The sequence below is a fragment of the Protomyctophum bolini genome (assembly GCF_963924005.1).
Source record: "Protomyctophum bolini genome assembly, chromosome: 20".
Classification (NCBI taxonomy): Eukaryota; Metazoa; Chordata; class Actinopteri; order Myctophiformes; family Myctophidae; genus Protomyctophum; species Protomyctophum bolini.
Genome location: NC_137881.1, coordinates 30,173,287 through 30,199,522, shown reverse-complemented (window position 1 = coordinate 30,199,522; position 26,236 = coordinate 30,173,287). Strand labels below are relative to the sequence as shown.

At 44.0% G+C, this 26,236-nt stretch overlaps 1 protein-coding gene across 1 annotated transcript; it reads right to left on the bottom strand.

Annotated features, from left to right (window-relative positions):
* Positions 1-1,755: 1,755 nt before the first annotated feature.
* Positions 1,756-24,509, bottom strand: LOC308335773 (nephronectin-like). Its single transcript, XM_080792957.1, is given in 15 exon segments — positions 1,756-2,707; positions 2,820-2,898; positions 4,894-5,080; positions 7,649-7,747; positions 7,978-8,052; positions 9,060-9,207; positions 9,211-9,215; positions 9,217-9,810; positions 11,588-11,662; positions 13,430-13,567; positions 13,885-14,004; positions 14,162-14,281; positions 18,469-18,561; positions 19,954-20,057; positions 23,929-24,509. Coding segments are annotated over 15 exon segments (1,986 nt in total). The 5' UTR covers positions 23,997-24,509; the 3' UTR covers positions 1,756-2,626.
* Between the last annotated feature and the right edge of the window lie 1,727 nt (positions 24,510-26,236).

Here is a 26,236-nt window from a genome sequence, read left to right as displayed (position 1 = left end):
TAGTACCAGTAGGGGGGCACCGGAAACAGAGAGGGATAGTGCTGCTCTGTTGCCTGCTAATGAGAGAGAGAGAGAGTGAGAGAGAGAGGTGGGGGGGGGGGGGGGAGGAGTTGCACCACTCAGTTCACACGGGTGTGATTTTATTTTTCGTCTTTCTTTTAGGTTTTCTGAGCTCAATTACACCCACAAAAAACCTGAACTTTGAACATTCAGCGGATCGTCTGTGGTCTGGGGTTTTCTCTGTGTCCGTGAAGCCCTTTTGCAATGAAAACAGGCAAAACGGTTTAACCCATTTAGGCCTGACGTCGAAGTTTTACAAATTTCTTCTGAATCCTAAACAGTTTTCTGAAAAAAACCTATGTTCCATACGTCAGTGGTGCTCAATGTTTTCCAACTATTTGATAGGACGGAGACCGTTGGGGGTCATGCCTATGTTCCCTCAGCCCTATGTTCCCTCAGAAGGAGCATTGGTCCGACGTGCGCTGGGGGTCGGGAGAGGGTGGGTGGTTAGGTTTAGGTGTCTGCCCCGGGGGAGGTTAGGGTTAGGGGTAGGTTGTCGATCGGACCGTCGGCATATTGACGCGGACCCGAGGGAACATAGGGCTGAGGGAACATAGGTACGGAGTCAGCGTGTGACATTGGTTGTCCTGTGTTTGTGTGTAATAATTGGTAACCAATTATAACTCACTGATCATAATTTGTTACACGGCGCACACAGCGAGCAGACGTTGCACGTTGAATATTATTGCATTCTCTCCTCATCAATTTATTTCACATTCTGTTCAAACACAGGCTGATTCAGCCGAGCAAACATCTATTAATACCTATAGAACCCAACCAATAAACAATAACATTACATCGTCATTAAACAAAACGCTCGGGTGGCGCAGCGGTAAAGTGCCCGCCCGGGGGTTCAAATCCACCGTGGTGCATTCGGCTTTGTCTAGCCGTCTATCTATACAAAGTTATAAAAACAATGTGGGGGAGGGTGCCTAAATTTACTAAATTGGGGCGAGAGAAGGGAGTTTAAAGAAAGCCACAAAACAAATTAAGAAAATTAAAATAAACAAAACTGTCCAAATTGATACTCGTACATAAAGAAACTGATCAATGACATGAAATGCCGATACACATGAACACCATCAATTATATTAAAAATCCAAATACACGTACTAATATGTTATCTCTGCTGTTGGGCCAAAACGCCAAACAATTAGCTGACAATGGATTTCCAAGGTAATTTGTATACGGTTAGCAATGGAGTTAGCAGGTGTTGTCAGAAACGCTTTTTATAGACGGGGTGCAAACGCCTTTTGGAGCATTTTTGTGGTTAAGCGTGATGATTACGTTTAAAAAGAGCAATACATTGGCGAAAGGGCCTTTCTGTGTGGAGTTTGCATGTTCTCCCCGTGTCCCCTAGGGTAGATACCCTAACAAAAACATGCAGTAATCCTGGTCTCTAAACTGCCTCCCCCTGGCCAGCCGGGGTGCCTGATGGAGGGGAAAGGAACTGGTTGGAATAACGTGTTCCTTCCACGCGCTACGTCCAACCAGGGAAACTCCCCCCTGTCAGGTGTAAAGGAGCAACTTGGACACTCAGGCATGAAGAGAGCATGAGTTAAGTCCGTTGCTCTCCCCAGGTTGGCGGAGGGTGTGTAGAGCCCAGGATCACAGTAGATGATTGGCACAGGGGTGAAAAATGGGTTACAAAATCGTGGGATAAAAAATATATATATATAAAATAAAAAAAAGAAGAGCAATACACTGTCTGGATGTCATCTTAAATGAGTAGTTCTGTAATCAAAACCAGCTGTGTTGGAGGAACGCGCAGCGTTGGGAAATACCAGGTGAATGAAATAAATCATCACGCAGCACGTCTTCGTTCAAAGGAAGTAATTAAAATGTATGTATATTCAATAGCGTTGATTTATGACAAAAAAAAAAAAACTGAAAAATTTAGTTAGCGGGTTTCTGCCGAACAGCAACGACATAGAAACATAATCGAATCGATTGCATTGAATTAATACACAAAATCAATATACAGTAACATGTCAAAAATGACATGATAATCAATATTTAAAATATAATCTGTAAAATTACATGATCATTATTCAGTTCTTATAATTTTATTCCTGCATCAACTAGCAGGAATATTGCAATTAATTCATATCCGTTATGTGATCAATAATGTTATTAACATTAACATGTAAGTCAGTATTAATTTGTGATGTTATATTTACATATTTAGGAGCATTGGTGAATCATCAACAACATGTAGTGTCCAGTGGACAGCGTGGTTGTATGTTTAATGTTTCTGATGACGTTTATCATACTGTTTCCGTTCACTATTAATCAAACATTAATTCAACATTAATATTGATCATATCAGCATTGTCCATAATATCGTTTAATTTTACTGTTAAATTAACGCAATCGAGTCTATAGAAATTCCGCAAACATTTACGTACGTGAAACTGTTAAATAGCAAAAAAATAAATAAACTGTTCATAAATATTTTTACTGTAACTTTGACATACTGGTCGGATTGTCTCTGTGCGCGCGGCGCGTGCAACAGGTCTCTCAGAGTGCATGGATTGTGCCTAACCCCTCCTCCCCCGATGTGATGTCACTGACAGGCTCCTCCCTTAAGAGTGATGTCATCAATGGCGATCTGTCCTCGTCCCTTTCTCTCTGCCTTCAACAACACCTGCACACACACACACACACACACACACACACACACACACATACACAGTCAGGAAGGCATTTCTTGCATTTGTGTGTGCGTGCGTGCGTGTGTGCGTGCGTGCGTATCTCACCTTCTCCACCCCCCACAGTGTGACCCGTGTGTGTCTCCACCCATGACTGCCCGTCCGACTCCACAGGGCGTGGCCGTACCTGCAACAACCAATCACATCATTATAAGACGACAGCTGGATATAGAGGGTATGAGCGTGACATCATCATAAAACCAGGAAGTTACGCAGGAACGCCTATACTGAGAAAAAAAACTAGACTTTCTGGCCTCGACAGCCCATATACATCCACACAGAAAAGTCCTATCTGATTGCATTAAACACTTTGCATGTTGCTTTGCCACTCGATGTCAAGTACCCCCGAATTGACATGTATTAGCCCCGCGGACCCCAGTTTGAAATAGATATTCCAGGGACCACCCATGAGAGAAGAACTTTATGGCTCTAGCAGTGATTCTCAACCACTGAAGCCAGTAGGAAATCCTAACTTCCTGAAAGTTCATATAATGGCCTGTTGTGGCGCTGTCATTGGGCCCAAAAAAAACCCATATAGCTCCATAGAGGTCCATGTATTTGGGCCCAACTTCACCTAAGACTGTATTACCTTAATAAACATGGTCATGAATACTTTCTGCTTCCAGTCACTATAGTTTAAAGTCTCATTTTTCATGTCATAATATTCTTTTTGGAAGTTTTGGTCAGTATGTTCTGAGGGGCGTGGCTACCTTTACAGTCTATGATCGGGATCCACCGCCTCGTTGTCTGGGCCTGCCAATGGGCTCAGCTAGGGCCCAAACGGATCTAGAAAGATGGCGATTTACAATTCAAGTACTTGACAGGCTTCATCTTACGTCCATATCAGACCCGGAGAACGCTTTGTCCATATATTTTTTTTTTTTTACAGTCTTATGGTAACAACTCATTCAGACAGTCGGCCTTCTCAGTAAAAGGGGGCAAACCTTTGGAACTCCTTGCCTACGGTACTAAAACCAGAGACGGGCGTGTTTGGATATGTACTATAGCCTATGTTCGGTTTTCATATATTTATTGCCAAACTGACATAACATATAAACAAAAAACAAAACAACATTAGGACAGGGGGGGGGGTTCCTCCAGCTCATCTACACCATCATTCACACCATACCATATAGGAAGCAGAATCAAAACAATAAAAAACAAGCAAAAAGAAAGACAAACCAAGATAGCCACAATATTGTGGTCCATTCATCTACTTTTTTTCATATTTTTTTTTCTTTTTTTCCTATCCTAGATCTGTCCAATCAATAGGGGCATTGGGCTTTTAGAAGGATCCGAGATATTTCAGTAGGGAAATAGTCTAATAGAGGGGCCCACACCTCCTGGAAGGAAGCGTCGTTGACTCTATGCACTGCACAGAGCCTTTCATGGGGTATAGCACACCGAAGATCTCTCTATACCACTAAGCCTATGTTCATATTTATTATATCGGTTCAGATCGTGTAGAACTGTAGATCGTGTAGAATTGTAGATGGTGTATTTTGCCCTGCTACTAAAAAGTAGGACAGGTGCCTTGTTGTATTTATGCATAGGTACTTTAAGGTGTATTATGGATGTTGTTGATTTGCCGGTTCAAAATGTAACATTGACGATGTGGTATTATTGAAGTGTCATTTTTATTTCTGCCTCTTGGCCAGTTCCCACTTGTAAAAGAGACGCAGTCTCAATGTGATTTTACTGGTTAAATAAAAGGTTAAATAAATACAAACTATGGTTGAAATCAAATCAACTGTGCTCACATGTTTCGTTTCTGACGGGTTATCTGAGTGATTACGTTTACTTTGTGTTATAGGTTAATGTAATGATGGGTACTGTCATTTTATTGTAAAATATTTTTTTTAGATTAGACGCATTTGCATGCATTTTCTGTAAACGATTGTTTTGAGTATGGTAGATCACATTTGTATAGAAAGGCCTAACCAGGGACTGGGGTTGCAAATTAGCCTTGACGGTTTCATGTTTTTACAACTTGATACATTGTTTTTTTGTATTGTCCCTGTTCCCAATTTGGGAACCACTGATATACTCCCCTGTAGAGTGAATCTCTAGTCTGCTCGTCATGTTTCAGGGGCTGACTGGAATACTGGAATCATGCTTATACCTTTGACCACGCCCCCTTTTCCTGGCAAACAGCTGGAGCACGCCCACATGGTGGCCCGTCAGCCAATGGGAGAAGGAGAAACACACGTCGCTCTGGTTCCAGGCAGGGGCTAGGGACACAGCCAATCGTGCGCCTCGGATGCTCCGTTGTCCCGCCTTCAACTCGGGAACAGAAAGATACCGCCCACCTGAGAGAGAGAGAGAGAGAGAGAGAGAGAGAGAGAGAGAGAGAGAGAGAGAGTCTCAAATACCATGAGCCTCTGGTCTTAAAGCCAACCCACAGATTTTGATCTTCTTATGGTTCAACACGTCAGTAGACGTGTTGATTGAGTTGTGGCCATTGGTCAATGAAAGTATACCCTATTTTTCCAATGGAAATATCCTAAAAATAAAACTATTATAATCTGGGACTATTAACTATTTGACATTCAATGTTATTTTTCCCACAAATGAGTCTTGAAAAATGGAGGTTGTCTTACAATCAGAATCGGCTTATATTCGGCACAACACGGTAGATTAGACGCTCCTTTGCAGGCAATGGACCCTTCGCTATAAACCCCACCCCAAAGCCATTGTCCATTGCCAATCATTGCCAATTGCCAAACTTTCGCTCTGCAAGAATATTATATTCAAAGATTTGTGCCGCATTTTTATGATTTTTCAAAAATAGCAGACCTACAAGCTCGTATAGCGCGCCACTCGGTGGTGCGCTATGAGCTTGTAGATTTGCTATTTTTCAATTAGCTAAAGTATAACATAATGCTTAGTCAAAACACCACAAGGGGTTCCCGACCGTCCAGAATGGGTTAAAGGAACTACAACATGCATTTTAAAGCTGTTTTTAATATTCAATGTCATATTGTTAATGTCCCTCAAACGTATCTCTAAAGATTTGAATCGGGGAGAAAATATCAGATTTTTAATTGTCTAATGTAAACCTCAAAGAAAGATGTATAAGCAATGAGATTTTGTAAAAAAAAACTGTTGTGTTTATGATAGTTCTTTTCCTTCTGGTCCCAGTCAGAGATCATCAAACAACGACTAGTCACACCCAGAGGCGTGAAAGACACCTATGATGAAAACAATGGGCACTCATTGTGTTAACACCTTAACACATTTTGTACATAAAACGTCTGGAAACGTCATAAGGAATACAACCGACTGATTCTAAAGACGTCTGTAGACGTCCTAGCGACGTCTAAACGACACGGGGCGAGATAAGAATATTCAGAATTATTCCTATTTTTTTTTTTGGCACTTCGCTTTTCGCTTGCCGTATGCTAACGCTCTGTGCAACTATTAGCTTGTCATTGACTCCCATGTTAGCGCGGCGGAAAGAATGACTCGTATCTCCTCATCCAGGGCGCTCTCCGTGGTGATAAATGGATCGATATGCTGGCGCTTCATTTCTGCTCCTCATCCATCTCTCCCGCAAAATATGAACGCTTTTTGGAGCGTATATAAATATATTAAGATGATCGGAGATTGTGAGGTCACTTTGTCAAGTCAACTTTTTTAAGAAAGTGTTTCCGGTTCATGGCTTTCAGAGTAAAAGCACTCAGACAACTCTGGCACCCCGGGAGCTTCTATTTTGATGCACTTCCGGCACTTAAAGGGTTTTTAACCCTGTATACTTTAGAACATATGTGACTACATTTGACTGAGGGACTGCCATTGGATTTTTTCATTTCATCGTTTTTTCATGTCATATGAAAGCAGGGAATCATAGCTTCAAATTGACACATTTGGCCCACCAGTTTTGGAGATATGGCTTATAGAGTAATGTCTTGCAGGAAACAGGCTTGAAAGGTTCACTTCTGTGGTCTCTAACATTACACCTATAGCTACATGTTTGGGCATTTATTTCATAATATGTATGTCGATTTCAGCTCTGGCACTTATTTCAGACATGCTCTAGTATGTGACGAGTCTGCCTGTGCTATTAACTCATTTTGGAAAAAAAGGAGGAAAAAAAAGGACGTTTTTCTCCTCTGGTGGAAAAGCTGTAATTTGCGCGTCAAATCTGGTCACATATGTTGCCCCAGGATGTACCCCGCGCCGCAAGGTGTTTTTTGAAGTGTCCACGATCAACGTGTCCTGCAATTCGCATTACTCCTCGCAGAGCATGATAGGGAAAATATATGTTGTGCAATACATGTTTACCTATACGAGAAGAATCAAGAATAAAGAGAATTTATTCACGTATACTCATACAGGTATACATGCCGTGAAATGTTGGTGGGACATGTTCCACAGAGAGACTGCTAATACGACAAACGATACAAAATGTGACCAGATTTGACTGAGAGACTGCCATCGCGCACATTCCAGCTTTTCACCAGAGGAGAAAAAACGTTCTCTGCACAGGCAGTCTCTTCACATACTGCATAATAAGCATGTTACGCATGTCTGAAATAAGTGTCAGAGCTGAAATCGACATGTAAATATGAAATAAATGCTTAAACATGTAGCTAGGTGTAATGTTAGAGACCACAGAAGTGAACCTTTCAAGCCTCTTTTCTCAACTCGCTGTTTTCTGCAAGACATTACTCTGTAAGCCATATCTCCAAAACTGGTGGGTCAAATATATCAATTTGAAGCTATGATTCCCTGCTTTCATATGACATGAAAAAAAAACTAAAATTAAAAAAAAATCCAATGGCAGTCTCTCAGTCAAATTTGGTCACAAATGATAACGAGATTATAATAACACCGGATGATGAATAATTTAAACCTTAAAGGAAGTGTTACTGTACCTGTGGGGTTGTGTACAGTCTGCCAGCTCATGTCCCCCTCTCTGTCCGACAGCCAATCACACATGCCTTGCTCAAAGGTACACTGGAGAACACCAGCAGCTGCAGCACGCACACGCACACACACACACACACACACACACACACACACACACACACACACACACAGTCACACACGCGCACATGCACGTGCAGTCAAGAGTGATGAGTCAGTGACTTGCCAGTAATACAGCATCTGGCAGCAAAGACAGCGCAATTACAGTCTGTACACACATGCACGTTATGCGCAATTGCGCACACAGACGCACACAGACACAATCACATGTTATTACCTGGGTCGTCAGCTGTGTTTCCTGGTTCGATCTCAAACTCCCACACATGGTTGTGACCCGGCTGCAGGCGAGGTACTGGCGCACGCACGCCACGCACACGCACACGCACACGCACACGCACACGCACACGCACACGCACACGCACACGCACACGCACACACACACACACACACACACACACACACACACACACACACACACACACTTTTAGGACTGATTTTACTTTACTTTCACTCGTTTATAAAGCTCTCTGGCATCTTGCCAGATGCCTGCTATACTTCTGCTATACCTCTGCTATCTCTACGACTGCCTAGATATGTCATAACTTATGTCATATGTCATACATTTATGTCATAATTTATGGCATATGTCATAAATTTATGTCATAATTTATGGCATATGTCATAATGCCCCCCTCAGGTCTTCCAGTGTTGACCCGCTCCAAGTGCCTATACAATGGCATATAAAAACGGTACGAAAACTCCCATTAAACCTAAGACAGGCCGTGGAGAAGATGTAAAGGCCATTGGAAATTGGAAAACACTCAAGAAAAGTACAAATACCTCAAAATTGTTCTCATAAAGTCACTCACAAGACTTGACATCATATACGGCAGAGCCATAGAGTATGTGGACAGAGTTGCGACATTGAGGGGGCAGAAAACAGCCCGGTCACGTGGTTCATGTAGCCCATAGACTCCAATGCATTTCCGTAAACTTCCGGTGTCCCTATAACGACCAATCTTATGTAGTCTATGTCTATGTAGAAGAGCTGCCATTCGACGGGCCCCATGAATTGAACAGAGTTGTCTCTAACTCTGTCTTACTCTATTGGCTCTGCATATACAGTATACGTATGTACTTTCCACGCTGGTATCAAGCTTCCTCTCCTATTATTGACCTTGCTTGACTAGAGTAAAATGCTTACTTTGCTCATTCCGCGATCTCACTCTTGGATACAAGTGTCTGCCAAACAGCATTGTTAATTGGTAACAGGTTAGTGGTAACAGGTTACTGCTGTGTACACACATGCACGCGCACACACACGTGTGCGTGCTTGTGTGTGCGTGTGTGCTTGCTCACTGTGTACGTCTCCTCTCTGCCGCTGCGTCACGTCCTTGTTGATCCTGTTGCTCGGGGTGGTGGTGGGGGGGGGGAGCGGGAGGGGCGCTGGTTGCCAAGGAAGTGGTGGTGGTTGCCGGGACGGTTGTCGCGGCGACCGCGGTAGCGGTCAGTCGTGTAGTTCTTATTATTGTCGTCGTCGTCGCCGGGGCGGTAGGTCGCGTACTAGCCGCCGTAGTTTGAACAGGCGTAGTAGTTTGAACAGCGGTAGTCGTCGTCTCCAGTTCTGTAGTAGCCGGACTAGTAGTCGCGGGTATTTCAGTGCTAGCTCGTGTCGTTGTAGGCATAGCAGTGGTGGTAGGTGTTGGTGTAGTAGTTGTAGTAGTAGGAGCAGGTGTCGTGGTGCTAGCGGTAGTAGTGCTAGGTGCAGTAGTACTAGGTATATTATAAGTACTAGCAGCAGTAGTAATAGTTGTTGTTGGACTAGGTGTAGTAGTAATAATAGTGGTACTAAGTGTAGTAGTTGTAGGTGGTGGAGTAGTAGTAGGTGGTGTAGTTGTTGTAGCAGGTGCAGTCGTAGCCAGTGTGGTTGTTGCTGACGATGTTGTGGGGATAGCGGTGGTTGTCGTGACAACAGGTCGCCGGGCAGTAGTAGTTGACTTCCTCGTGGTGGTGCATATGGTGGTGGTGGTGGTGGGAGTTGTAGTCTTCTTAGGTGGTGGCGTGGTTGTAGTTCTGGGTGTGTGAGGCTGCAAAGACACCTTGGGTACACCTGCAGAGAACATGGGCCAGGGTCAATAGTCAAGCAATGATGCATGGTTGGTTTTAACATGCCAAACAGAACAGCCTTAAATATATACCTTTGAAGACATTTTCCTGGGCTTTTCTGCAAGGTATTAAGCGAGTAGGGGGAGTGAAAATGCTCCGAGTCTAGCTGCTACAACTTTGCTAGGACATGCTGAACCAGCTGTCATTCCTCAGCAGTTCAGAACACCCTGATTAATCCCATAAAGCCTTTTATGCAATCACCAAGAGAGGCAGTGATGAAACAGCAATTAAACTTAAAGGGACACTTCACCCTTTTTGCAAAAACATATATGTTAATGACGTTAAGAAGCTTTAGAACACTCTCATGGGGGTCTTTATGTGTGTAATAATATGTGGTTTTAGATATTTTAGATTGTAGCAGTGAGCCCCAGTGTCTCTGAAGTCATGGACACTGGGCTCACTTCTTTCCTGGACTACATGTTGTCTCAGTAAGACAGATCTCCCCCCTATCCACAAGGAGGAGCAGAGCACCAAAGAATTATGGGAATTGTAGTCCAGGAAGGTAGTGAGACCAGTGTCCATGACGTCAGAGACACTGTGCTCACTGCTACACTCTAAAATAGCTAAAACCACATATTACACACATAAAGACCCCCAGGAAAGTGTTCTAAAGCTTCCAAACATCATTAACATATATTTTTTGCAAAAAGGGTGAAGTGTCCCTTTAAGTAGGGTAATTAAGTATTTTCACTCCACTACATCTTGGATCCAAATATTGTACTTTTTCTCCACTACATTTATTTGAAAACTTTAGTTACTATAGTTACTTTGCAGATTTTGATTATTAATTCAAAGCATACATCAACTACTTCAGCCCTATATAGGCTATATACGTTTCAACCATTTGAAAATAGCCGATCTACAAGCTCACAATGCGTCGCAATGTGACGCTTTGTGAGCTTGTACTGTATATCTACTACTTTCAACAACAACAAAAAGTATACATTTGAAAACTTGTGAAATGAGACATTCTGCATAATGAGTACTTTTATGTTTGGTACTTTAACTACATTTTGATGCTAATGCTTTTGCACTTTTACTGAAGTACATTTAGAATTCCGGACTTTTACTATTTTAGTATTTCTATATTGCAGTATTGATACTTTTACTTAGGTACAACAACAGAGTACTTTAGTCACCACTGCTCATGTCACAGTCGATTGGTCAGCTGCCACATCAGATTCTATCACTTCAATGTGCACTTCTGCGATTGGTCAGCTGCCACATCAGATTCTATCACTTCAATGTGCACTTCTGCGATTGGTCAGCTGCCACATCAGATTCTATCACTTCAATGTGCACTTCTGCGATTGGTCAGCTGTCACATCAGATTCTATCACTTCAATGGACCACTTCTCCGATTGGTTTGATTGAATATTTTATTAGGCAACATAAATGCAAACAGCACAATGTGCAGTCAGGCATTTTTGTCCAAAAAAAAAGGATTTCACTGAAGAAAGACCTTGCGGCCTTGTTTCCATTCGGGTCCTATATCCACTCACACATGACATGAATAATAAGTTATAACACAGTAACAGTAATTTATATAACAATAATAATTTAAAGCAACATATACAGTGGTCAGCTGCCACATCAGACTTTATCACTTCAGTCCATTAGCTATCGGGTGTCATCCTCTCTCTCTCTGCCCTATGTGTTGTTATATACCATAATGATATTTTAGTTGATATGACCTCAAATATTGATATTAGTCCTGTTACCTTTACAGAGTCCATCTTTACACCGGCACTTTGGAGAGTCTGGATTCAACAAACAGAACGACCGAGTGTCCTTATCTGGACGGACAGACGGATAGACAGACACAGACAGACAGACAGACAGACAGACAGACAAAGGCAGTGACAGGGATGAGATTAGTGAAGGTGCTTAAAGGGACATTTCACCACTGGAAGAAGAAAGTGCAGTCACTCAATGTTGAAAGTTTTTTTTTCTAGTAGATAACAGTATAGCACAATTTGAAACCCTTTGCACCCTTTGGCCAGAAAAGATATGTTGTAGTCTGGATTGATTGCTGAAATTCCTAAAATGACCATAATGCTTTGGTGCACTGCTCTTCCATGTGGAGAGGGGGGGGGGGAGGGCTGTCTAGTAGTAGTCCAGGAAGGAAGTGCAAGGCCAGTGCCTGTGACATCATCACAGGCACTTTGAAATACTAAAATATCCAAGAACACACACTATACACTCATAAAAACCCCCAGGAAAGTGTTTCTTGTTGTCACGTCCCTTATGTGGACCCTTATGTTCTCTCCTATACCTGCCCTGTTGTGTTCCCCTCCCCCGCCCTACCTGGGGGACAGTTTCCTCCTGGGGAACACAGCTGTGGACTATTGTGCCTATTAGTGACTGTGTGATTTAAGTGGTGCATGTCTGTGGGACTCTGTGTCGGATTATAGTTGGTTCCGCGCCATCCTTGCGCTGCTGTTTGTTCCGCCCGGGGTTCCTGTATGTTTTATGTTTTGCGTTCCTGTGTCCTGTGTGGCGTATCCTGTGTTCTAGTTTTCTATGATAAGTGAAGTGTTTTATCCATCCAAGTCATTCTAGTGTTCGCTCTCCTGATTGGTTCCACACACACATTCCGGGGTCGGCAGCGTGACACTTGTCCAAAACATCATTAAAATAACATCTGGTTGCAAAAAGGGTGAAGTGGCCCTTTAATGTCACTCACACGCACGCACACGCACACACACACACACACACACACACACACACACACACACACACACACACACACACACACACACACACACACACACACACACACACACACACACACACACACACACACACACACACACACACACACACACACACACACACACACACACAAAAGTGGAACTGCAGCACTTTAATGGAGGTGGACGGACGTTCATGCTGTCATGTGCGTCAGCCCCAGAACTAAAATTTAAGGTCCGGGAGTCTTCAAAACGCCAACTTCCATCGAAATGAATAGCTTGGGGGCAGGGCTAACGCTCCGGTTCGGTCTTATTTATTTTTATCCCACGATTTTGTAACCCATTTTTCACCCCTGTGTCAATTATCTAATGTGATCCTGGGCTCTACACACCCTCCACCAACCTGGGGAGAGCAACGGACTTGAACTCATGCTTCCTTCATGCCTGAGTGTCCAAGTTGCTCCTGTACACCTGACAGGGGGGGGAGTTTCCCTGGTTGGACGTATAGCGCGTGGAAGGAACACGTTATTCCAACCAGTTCCTTTCCCCTCCATCAGGCGCCCCCGGCTGGCCAGGGGGAGGCAGTTTAGTGACCAGGATTACTGCATGTTTTTTGTGAGGGTATCTATACCCTAGGGGACACGGGGAGAACATGCAAACTCCACACAGAAAGGCCCTTTCGCCAACCCCGCCTCGGGTATATGGGCACTGATGACGCGGAGGAGGAACCACGCCGCCAGCACCCCACAGCGCCCCGAGCCGGGAATCGAACCCAGGACCGTCTAGCTGTGAGGCGACAGCACTATACCAACTGTGCCATGACCGTGCCCCCGGTCTCTGTGCTTGTACTGCTCTATGGGTGTTACGTACCTATGCAGTTGTAGCGTCCATTGATGTAGGTGAGTCTGAATCCCAGGTGACATTTGCACATGTAGCTGCCAAACGTGTTCACGCACTTCCTGCGGCGTGGACACACGCCTCCCCCGGACGCACGACACTCGTCCACGTCTGGACGGGAGGAGAGAGAGAGAGAGAGAGAGAGAGAGAGAGAGAGAGAGAGAGAGAGAGTTTTGTTTATTTCATTAATGTGGCCATGGGGGGCCACAGGGAAGGGGAACTGAACTGTTACAGTATACCTCCACCACCCGACTCCTGTTGAGTGGTGGAAACGAGTTCATTTTTACTGGTCAAACTGGGACAGATGTGTGACGATATATGTGGCTGTTTTAGTGGTTATATAACTGGCACACATTATGTGATGACTCATGTGTGTGTGCACTGTCAAGAGAGACACAGACAGACAGACAGACAGGACAAGACCATACCGACACAGGTGTGTCTGTCGGGTCCGAGCCGCAATCGTGGCGACGGGCAGGTGCACCGGACCACCCCCTTGATGACCTCACAGCCATACTGGCAGTTAGCCTGACCACAGGTACGAACATCTGCACGCACGCACACACACACACACACACACACACACACACACACACACACACACACACACACACACACACACAGGGTCAGAAAGCTACGGGTTAAATATTTGTGTGTGTGTGTGTGTGTGTGTGTGTGTGTGTGTGCGCGTGTGCGTGCACATACTTTTACAGCTGCCGTCGGCTTGCATCATGTATCCATCCAGACAGAAACACTTGTAGCTTCCATGTGTGTTCATGCAGCGATGTTTACACGGCCTGGGCTTTAAACCACACTCATTCACATCTGAATCGCACGCACACACACACACACACACACACACACGCACACACACACACACACACACACGCGCGCAATATAACTATTCACATGATAGAGTCATGATTTGAACACATGTGCATTTCATTAACAGCAATCAGAGTTGAACACGAGGTGGTAGAAATGAACCATGTTGTATATATGTGGAACGTGTTTACTCCATCACTCAAGGGCATATTATAGCGTGCACAGATTGACAGATATAACAACGTATCGCTGCACGATGTGTCGCTATAGCTTATACAAGTGTGCCTTTTTTTTCCCCTTGCAAAGTACAGTAAGTAAGCCTTGCCGATAGAGGCCATAGGGCAGCTGCCTATTTCCTGTTTATTTTGTGTGTACAACGTAGCCTATACACACTCCTGGACATGATGTACAATTCTACGGGTGCAGTACTTAGTTTAGACAGTTTTTGGTTTAGACTAGTCATTGGTTAGACCAGTCATTAGTCCTACAACTACAACCCATCTCAAACCCTCACCCTAAACCTAACCTCCCACGGGGCAGCACACCTAAACCTAACCTTAACCCATGTCTAACCAATGACTAGTCTAAACTAAGTATGCACCCCCAATTCTACAACAGGTCGTTTCGAGGAAGGAATCTGATTGGTTGAAACAGGCTTCTAGCCGTGGGTTGAACCAGCACCATTCACCACCTAATAAAAACAAAGAGTTCAGCCGCTCTGTTCTCCCAGAGCGCTATAGCAAACTCGGTGGGTATAGGCTAGCTAGTTTCTTGGGACACTTGTGGTCGTAGTGACTATATCTGTCATTACATTTTTTTTTTTTCTTCAGCGATTTTCTTAGTTTTAAGGGTAACTGTGGTAGAATTGCAATATTACACTTAAGGGTGTGGTTTAACGTGATTATTGCCACTTCAGTGATGCTTGCGGAACTCGACTTCGTCTCGTTTCCTGACCGCATCACTGTCGCGGCAATAACCCACACCCTCTCGTGTAATATTGCTTAACACATGGAATGACCTGCAGGCTACATTGAGATGAACCACGTTGGTATACCCTTGAGTCATTTTAGAACCTCGGTGATCAAACGGATGGACCCACAATTTACAAACTGTTCTTAGATTGTTTTAAAATCGGTCTTGGACTCTATTTGTATAAACCTTATATTTCACATGTACCTTTTTGTTTTCTTTCCCCCCAAACCCTCCAATGTATTGTGATGTTGTACCGTATTGAAAAATACTCGATGACACCGCAAATGAGTTTAATTACTCAGTGTGTTTTCGACTCGAGAATAAATATATATATATTTTTTTCTATAATTCTTATCCCACAATTTTTATAACCCATTTTCCACCCCTGTGTCAATTATCTATTGTGATCCTGGGCTCTACACACCCTCCGCTAGCCTAGGGAGAGCAACGGACTTTAACTCATGCTTCCTTCATGCATTGAGTGTCCAGGTTGCTCCTTTACACCTGACAGGGGGGAGTTTCCCTGGTTGGACGTATAGCGCGTGGAAGGAACACGTTATTCCAACCAGTTCCTTTCCTCTCCATCCCCCGGGCTGGCCAGGGGGAGGCAGTTTAGTGACCAGGATTACTGCATGTTTTTTGTGAGAGTACCTACCCTATAGGGGACACGGGGAGAACATGCAAACTCCACACAGAAAGGCCTGAGCGGGAACAGAACCCAGGACCTACCGACTGTGCCACCGTGGCACTGAAGAATAAATTAATCATGAATGAATGAATGAATGAATGAATGAATGAATGAATGAACAAACAAACAAACGAACGAATGATGCTAGTATGTCACAGGGACTTGGCCCCCCCAATCCAACGCTTGATGCTGAGTGCCAAGCAGGGAGGCATTGGGTCTCATTTGCATTAGTGTATGACCCGGCTGGAGAATTGAACCTACAACCTCCCGGTCTAAACCGGAGACTCGAACCAAAAATGCCACTGAGCTTGGTTTTTGCCATGCGACAGAGTATATACATTAGGCCGTATGTAATAGATAATAATAAATTAAATAAAATTGAGAGCTTGTAGGTCTGCTATTTTTGAAAAGTCGAAGAACCTAACATAGAAACATAGCTTTTTCAGAAAACTGTCAGGATGTAGAAGACATTTGTTAGAATCTGATCTCAGGTTAAAATGGGTTAATCATTAATACATAATATATGTTAATTCTGTACGATCGACCACTTGAGGGAGGCAGGAGACAATACACACTTTACATTCTGATTCAGTCTTATAGTCTTTTGAATAACACACCATTTAGTTTTAGTCCTATCGAGCCTATATCGTTTGCCTTCTTCTAGAAAACCAGTTGTATTAAAATTGCTTCAACACAAGGCAATGTACAAATAACAACGCATACCTTTGGGAAAATCCAACGCACTACATTGCATGCTTCCAACTTGCACAGTACAGTTTTCATTTGTGTATGATTTATTTATATGTTTATTTGACAGGGACAATACAAAAAAACAATGTATCAAGTTGTAAAAACATGAAACCGTTGCAATGTATATAGGTTTGTTGTAGCCAAGGCTAATTTGCAACCCCAGTCCCTGGTTATAGGCCTTTCTATAGTTCTATACCTCCACCTAAAACAATCCTTTACAAAATACCTATACTAAAACAATCCTTTACATAATACATAAGTACAATAACAGTTTTAAGATGTGCCCGACACATTAGTGTTCTGGCCCGATTTCAACCAGAGTTTGACTTCATCATTAAACATTTTCAGATCAGTTTGTCATTTTATTTCAGTTGGTATAGGGCATTCCACAGGGTGTATCCCTTGTACTGAGTAAGAAGACTGACCAAATGTGGTGTAAACGCTTTGCTACCTTGAGGTACGATACAAAAACAAATGCACCAGTGCTGTAATTAAGCAATATTACACGAGAGGGTGTGGGTTAACTTGATTATTGCCACGACAGTGATGCGGTCAGGAACGAGACGAAGTCGAGTTCCGCAAAGCATCACTGAAGTGGCAACAATCACGTTAAACCACCCCCTCGAGTGTAATATTGCAATTATACAACAGTTACCCTTAAAACTAAGATTTTCTTTTTTTTAATGACAGATGTAGTCACTATGACCAACAAATGTCCCAAGAAACTAGCTAGCCTAGCCACCACGTTTTCTAGCGCTCTGGGAGAACAGAGCAGCTGAATTCTTTGTTTTGAGTATAGGTGGTGAACGGTGCTGGTTTAACCCACGGTTAGAAAGGCTGTTTCAACCAATCAGATTGCTTCCTCGAAATGACCTGTGGTATATAATGCAAAATACATCACATTTTCCACATTCAAGCAAGTTGGAATGCAGTGTGTTGGATTTCCCAAGGCATGCATAGTAGTAGTCATGCATACTTGTATGTGCATAGTGTCGAAGCAATTCCACGACTGGTTTACTAGAAGAAGGCAAGCGGATAAACGGCATACTCCTCGTCAATTAGCCAAAAGACACAGTGGGTTTTAGGTTCACGGTGCTTTTAGAACAGCCGAGGGGTGTTATTAGGCCACAACACGAGGCTGTGGAGTTTATATATATAAGTAAGTAACATACACCACTACAAAGAGCTCTGTGATGCTCTCTCTCTCTGTCTCTATCTCTCTCTCTCTCTCCGTTTCTGTTTTAACTCGTTTGTCAGTTTGTGGGATTAACCTTTCAACCTTCTAACTAAAGGAGAGCAATGTTTTTAAGTGTGCACGTGCGTGCGACCGTGCGTGCATCTGCGCTAGTGTGTGAGTGTGTCTATATTACAGACTGCATTTGATGCCAGATGTTATTTTATAGTGAGGATATGAGTCATAATGTAACCTCTAATCAGCGTGTATGTGTGTGCATGCGTGTGTGAGAGAGAGAGAGAGAGAGAGAGAGAGAGAGAGAGCAAGAGACTGAGGAGCAAAAGTGTGAGTGCGTCTGTGAGAGAAAGAGCAAGAGTGTGTGTGTGTGTGTGTGTGTGTGTGTGTGTGTGTGTGTGTGTGCACGTTTCTTTGGGTCTACCAAAGAAACAAGCATGACTGGAATGTGTATTTCTGTCCATTTATCACTAACTAATCATGGAGAGGGCTTATTCTCTCACACACACACGCACACACACACACACACACACACACACACACACACACACACACACACACACACACACACACACACACACACACTACCTTGGTTGCACGACTTGCCAGTGAATCCTGGGAGACATTTGCATCGGTCAGGAGCAACACACTGGCCATGTTTACACCCCTGTGGACACAGAGCTGTAACAAAAAAAAATGATTTTTTTTCTTTCACGAATTCAAAACAAAAACTGTTTAATAAAAAGCATTTTTATCCGAGCAGTTTTTTTTTGCCATAATTGGCTTTCAACTACGCGCCCCCCATCGGTCGGGAGGAGGGCGGCACTCGGTGTGTTCGATATAGGCACGCTGACCGCACTGCCAATGCAGACTAATAGGCGAGTGTGCTCCCGAAAAAAGTTTGAAAAAAGTAGCCGGGGCGCTCGGATAAAAATGCTTTTTTATTAAACAACGCGGGATGCAGCAATGCTAATCGCCGTATACCAGCACATTTCTAACACCCGTGGCACATGTGGCGAGGACTTAATATTTGAAATCGGAATGTTTATATATACACGTTTGGACTGTAAATGTAGCGATTGCGTAAAACAGGCTGCAGTTGCGCCATGACTGTCATGATAATCATGATAGTCATGTTTCAGGGCTATAGTTTCACACATGCTCTGGGTTTTGTTTGTCCATACGCCACAGCTGGGTTTCAGATAAGGTTCTCAGCAGCGGTGGAAATGATAGTATACTCACATTTTTTTACTATACTCAAACTGCAATATAGAAATACTCCTATGAAGCCCGTAAATTCAATATGTACTGTTACTGGAGTAAAAGTACAAAAGTGTAGTGGCTTTCAAAATGTACTTAAAATATCAAAAGTGGAATAGTATACTCATTATGAAAAATCGTCATATTTAAAGTTTCCAGATCTATACAAGCGCACAGTTCGTCACATTGTGCGACGCATTGTGAGCTTGGCCCGAAATGTATATATAGGGATGAAATGGTTAATGCACAATTGTTTTGTGATAATAATCAAAATCTGAGAAGTAACTAAAGTTTTCAAAGAATTGTAGTGGGCTAAAAGTACAATATTTGGATCTGAGATGTAGTGGAGTAGAAGTAACTGGAAATTTTACTCAAGTACAGTACAGTGAATGTACTATAGGATACGATATAGGATCCAACAGCAAATCAAAAATTCTACGGGTGCTGAACAGAAACACGTACAGACGAGAGGAGACGAAGTTCGCACAGCAGGTCTTGAGCTCCCAAAAAGTGTATTTAGGGAGAAGAGATACGACGTTTTCGACCCCTATACGTGGAAAAATCGTATCGTGAACCTCATATCGTGATACGAATTGTATCGTGGAGTTGTGTGAATCGTTACATGCCTATAGTACCTTACCCTATAGGGGTCACGGGGGGGAGAAGATGCAAACTCCTACACAGAACCGTGCCCCTGCTGCAGTCAGGAAGGGGTCCCCGAAGGGGTCAAAACGTTGTATATCTTTCTCCCTAAAGTGAACTTTTTAGATGCTCAAGACCGGGTGTGCGAAAAATAATGCATATTAGTCTCACGTTGACAGCGTCCTCCCCGGGCACTCTGTTTCCAGCCCCAGCAACACTCCACGCTGTTGCCATAGCGACACAGCCCGTCAGACATCACCGGATCACCTGTCCACCTGTATCACGCGCGCGCACGCACGTGCACGCACGCGCACGCACACACACACACACACACACACACACACACACACACACAAGGGTAAATACATCTTTTATGCTTTTGAGGGGCACTAGACTTTTCATTTTGTTTGTTTTTAGAGCACTTGTCTTTAAACAAACATTACAGGGCAGGCAGCACCCCTCACTTCACACGAGAGTGATGTTTTAATGCTTCACGTTCATGAATGCTCTCCTAAAACTCCTATATATTCAGGTATTAGTGTATAGTCTTACAAAAACATTACATTCCCGTTGACAATTAATGGAGAGTTTACGTCATATGTGGACGAGTAAAAACCGGCTATTTTCGTCCTACACAAAGAGCACCCCTCACTTCACATGGGTGTGATTTTTTTTTTTAAGATATTTGATCTGAAACAGCTGTCAGCTCCCAGAACAACAGTAGTAGACTGTGGTTGTACTGGTCAGCTCCCAGTACAACAGTAGTAGACTGTGGTTGTACTGGTCAGCTCCCAGTACAACAGTATCAGACTGTGGTTGTACTGGTCAGCTCCCAGTACAACAGTAGTAGACTGTGGTTGTACTGGTCAGCTCCCAGTACAACAGTATCAGACTGTGGTTGTACTGGTCAGCTCCCAGTACAACAGTATCAGACTGTGGTTGTACTGGTCAGCTCCCAGTACAACAGTAGTAGACTGTGGTTGTACTGGTCAGCTCCCAGTACAACAGTATCAGACTGTGGTTGTACTGGTCAGCTCCCAGTACAACAGTAGTAGACTGTGGTTGTACTGGTCAGCTCCCAGTACAACAGTAGAAGACTGTGGTTGTACTGGTCAGCTCCCAGTACAACAGTATCAGACTGTGGTTGTACTGGTCAGCTCCCAGTACAACAGTATCAGACTGTGGTTGTACTGGTCAGCTCCCAGTGACCAACAGTATCAGACTGTGGTTGTACTGGTCAGCTCCCAGTACAACAGTATCAGACTGTGGTTGTACTGGTCAGCTCCCAGTACAACAGTAGTAGACTGTGGTTGTACTGGTCAGCTCCCAGTACAACAGTATCAGACTGTGGTTGTACTGGTCAGCTCCCAGTACAACAGTATCAGACTGTGGTTGTACTGGTCAGCTCCCAGTACAACAGTATCAGACTGTGGTTGTACTGGTCAGCTCCCAGTACAACAGTATCAGACTGTGGTTGTACTGGTCAGCTCCCAGTACAACAGTATCAGACTGTGGTTGTACTGGTCAGCTCCCAGTACAACTGTGATATACACTGTCTCCCACTCCCTCTCGACCCCCCCCCCCCCTTTCTCTCTCTAAGGTGTTAGTTATGACAGACATATAATGATTCCATTGCCCTAAGGGGTCATTCCTTCTGCTCAGTTTAGTGTGTGTGTGCGCAAGCGCATGCGTTTCCATCATAGTCAGTTTGTAGCTCTCCAATAACCTTTGTACTCACTCCTCTGTCACACACGCGCCTGCACATACACAACTACACCCACGCACACGTTCACACACACACTCGCACGCGCGCACACACACACACACACACACACACACACACACACACACACACACACACACACACACACACACACACAGAGAGAGAGGCAGGCATGCACACACCAAAGTTTCTGTCCCATATAAGACAACGCTGGTGTCGTTTTTTTCCAAATGGTGACTTTACTCAATCTGTCACAGACACAAACAAACATGTAACCTCTGTAAACATCCTGTCTGTCTGTCTGTCTGTCTGTCTGTCTGTCGCGGACTAAATCCATTTGGTCGATTGACCGTCGCACCCCTAGTTAAGTGCAGTCCCATTGAAAAGACATGCCGCGCTGCATGGGAGGAGTTATCCCTTATAGGGGGCTTTTGATTGGTCACGGTATACATTCTGAATTCCCGGACTTGATCACGTCAGTATTTCTATACTTGCTACTAATGATACTTTTAAAGGTAGAGTCAGTGATTTCACTTAATTCAAATATCACTTATTTTTTTGTTTTGTTGTGATAATCCTCTACTATAGAGTGTGCTGCTGACCATATAAGGAGTTCCTCCCTGTCCCCAGTTAACCCCTGGGGGTCAAAAAACCTTAGGTTTCGTTTTTGTTCTCTATCCTGATTGGATGAAAGCTTGTGTCCCAAGGCAAAAACGAAACCTAAGGGTTTTTGACTGAAATCACTGACACCCCCTTTAACTGACGTAAAAAGCATCCGAGTATATATGGGTTTACTGGGGTTAAAAATGTTATAGGGTGAAACCACTTCAGGCATACTCTCCTCCAGGCCATGAGAACGGCCGTCCCTCCAGGCTATGGCATCTATATGGTCATGCATCCATTGAAATTATGAATTGGGGGGGGGGGGAAACAAAAACAAATGCATTTTTGTTGCTCGTGGTTACGCAAAAAACAAGATATTAAACCACAGCAGTGTTCCGTCTACTGCGCGCATGTGTGTGTGTGTGTGTGTGTGTGTGTGTGTGTGTGTGTGTGTCCTTGTTCTCCTGTTTCCTTGTGCTTGTCTGGACTTGATCCAGCTGACACAGACATATGAGAGAGAGAGACAGAGAGAGAGAGAGAGAGAGAGAGAGAGAGAGAGAGGTGTGTGGTGTGAAGAGGAGAGGAAGAAGTGACAGAGAGTGAAAGAAAGGTGGACGGAAAGAGAGAGAGAGAGAGAGAGAGAGATCATCTCATCACTCCTCTATATCTCTCCATCTTTTTTTCCACTTCTCCTGCATTCTTTTCTTCCCTTGTCTAGTGTTCCTCCAACCACTCTCACGTGCACGTGCACACGCACTCACGCACGTACCCCCCCCCCCCCCCCCCCCCCCCCCACACACACACACACACACACACACACACACACAAAAGTGCAGTGGTGTGGTTTTTAACCAGTTTAGATGTAAAACCGCAGTAGTGGGGAAAAAAGTACTCAAGTAAAAGTTTCAATACCGCTTGGCATTGGCGTCAACATATAGGCCTATATACTTAAAGTATACCAAAAGTGAAAGTACTCATTATGAAGAATGTTTCATTTCAAGCTTTTCAAAATGTATTAAAATCTTTTGAAAATAGACAGATCTACACAAGCTTGTATAGATATTTTCAATTGGCCCCGAATTGTATATATAGGGGCTGAAGTATGGCTATATAAAATAATGTTTTGTAATAAAAAATAATAAGCAAAATCTACATAAGCTATATTAGTAACTAAAGTTTTCAAATAATTGTATAGTGGATAAAAAGTATACAATATTTGCCTCTGAGATGTGTAGGCTATATAGGGTTGGATTGGGGGGGTCAAGTCTACTATAATCAAATGATTCCGGCCGAGCGCGGCACGGCTGCAGCTCACCGCGCTCATTGGCTGCGGCTCACCGCTCCAAGAGACATGGGTCAAATGCGGAGAACAAATTTCACTGCGGTAACGTGTGTGACAAATCGCATGACTTTGATCAATGTCTTCCTCGTTGTGCCAACATGCTGTCTTCATCAGCGTATAGTAGGTATATGTCAAACTATAGGCTATAGTGGTTGGTAAGTAAAAGTATTTTAAATTCCTCAAAATGACATGCTTAAAGGAGCAAACCATGGGGGGGGGGTCCTGATTGGATGACAGCTGGGCCACCTAGCCAAAAACGAAACCTAAGGGTTTTGGGTTTTTTTTTTTACCCCAGGGGTTAACTGGGGATCAGGGAGGAACTCCTATGGTCAGCACACTAGTAGGGAGGATTATCCACAACAAAACAAAAAAAATAAGTGATATTTGAATTTAGTGAAATCACTGAATATACCTTTAAGTAAATGTATAGGCTATACTTATGGTTACTTAAGATTCCACCACTGCATGGTTAGCCTACCTGCCGTCTCCATGGACTGATCTGATCCAGAACCACACCACGACCCACTGACACCAGACCAGCGTCATCATCATTCAGTATACTGAGTTCCAAGCGTCCAAGGTGTTCCAGAACAGCTTCAACGCGTCCCAGAGTAGTAGACTCCACTGTTCCCACTGGTCCAAAAAAACCAAACAGCTCCAATTAATTAAGCTGCCTAAAACTCTTCCAAAACGTCCTCCGATCGAACTCCGCGCTGTTCCCACTGCTCCAAAAACCGCTCCAAGATGTTCCAAACCCTTCCAAGACAGCTCCAATAAAACCCCGTAGACTATATGCTACTGTATCGAACTGACCGCGCAATCGTGTTATGAACAAACCGTATAGAATCAACGTTTCTATCGCCCTGTTGTTCAGCAGTAGGCAGGCTATAATGCTATACTTTATCACGCAATAACATTAATGTCACCATAACCCGTGGCTCTTCTTAAAACAAACAGACCGGCCATTCATCTTCAGAGGACTGAATGCAAGTGTTGTGCTTGGATAATACGTTTCCATGATGGCAACAAACAACACACGGTTCAAGTTCAAATGTGAATATAGGCGGCTATGCAACAAGAAAGAAACGGAAAATAAAAGTTTTCTTCTCTTCTTTAAAAAAAGAGTCCTGTCGGTGCGCGTGCCGTTCCACGCGCCTATAAGTCTGCGCGCACCGTGCGCCGTTGAAAAATCTCTCGATATTCCACGAGCTGTTGCTGACGGTATACAAACAAACGGAGGAAACGTTAGCTGGTACCGAGCGAGTGTGTTACTGTTCCTCCTCTCCGGACAGACCGTTACGCAGATAGAGCTCGTGAGGGAGAGAGAGAGAGAGAGAGAGAGAGAGAGAGAGAGAGAGAGAGAGAGAGAGAGAGAGAGAGAAAGAGGGAGAATTGGAGGAAGTCAGGAAGATAACAGATGAACGAGGCGAGGTCAAAGGCTGTGAAGTGATGGGAGAGACCCGCACAAGCGTGTGTGTGTGTGTGTGTGTGTGTGTGTGTGTGTGTGACACACGAAGTAACTTAAGTAAGCCATGCATGTATAGGCCTACTGTATGAAATTACAAACTACAGATAAACACTTTGTGGTGGTGTGTGCATGTGTGTGTGTATATGTGCGTGTGTAATGACATGTGTTAAAGCTGCATGTCATTAGTACAGTGTGACTGTACCGGCTGAGTGACAGACATAATTATGAGCTGGTCTGTAATTGGACAATTGTCCTGACACAGTCAGATCATAAATGCTCTGTAATTGGACAAGTAAGTATGTCCCTGGGTAGCCTATAGGTGTGTGTGTGTGTGTGTGTGTGTCTAACATCCTCTACTTTCATGTGTGCTGCACACAGATTATTCGCCGTGATGGAATTTACAGGCAATCATATGTACATTTGAGCCGGTATAAACAAGTTGCGCGAGCAAACAATTCGTGCCCAGTTCAGTTAAGCAAGTCATATAGACCGTGAGGCATGCAGAAGCGCCGCCTATACGCCCGTGCCGTGTGGCCGCGATACGTCACCGACCGACCCTATACCCGTCCGTGTGTTTTCAACCCAGCTCCGTGGTTTCCCTTTTCGTGATGCACTGGGCTGGCCCGACTGAATATAGGAGTGGATTGAGTGGACAGTACACACAACATTTACAGAGAAAAAAAACAACACAACCAGCCCGGCACGGAAAATGCACAGTGCAGTACCGTCACCAGGCATACGCGTATGCATGCAGTATACGCACTTTGCGTATAGAGCAACACACCGAGGGCTTAGAGTATATATGAATAGAGATGGCACCCGAGTTCTCCTTCCATCCAATTGCATTAAGTTGCTCAAAAGCGCATGAGGCAATTTCACTCCTCCTTCCGGGTATAGGAACAGAGTGCATTCTGGGATGGATTTGCCCCCAAACACATGAACGCGCTGCCATCATTTGCACGCGTTCACGTATGAAACAGCGTGTTCACGTGTCATCGTGAACGACGTGCACAATGATAGTCAACGGACCAGGATCATGTGTTTGGGGCCCACGCTGCAATACCAAATTCGGCCACTATGTCCATTTCGCCTCAGGGTTTCTTCCGGGTGCCGTCTCTATTCATATATACTCTAAGACCGAGGGGGGGGGGCCACAAAATGTGCCAAGCCGATCCTCATAATAATAATTTTCTTTCGCTCCGATTAACGTGTGGTGCAGTCCGTAAAAAAATAATGTGTGTGCGAAATGTTCCTGGCTATACACCAGATCTGTGGATGCGTGCAGATTTGCTCCACTGTCTCCATTCGGGAGACAAAC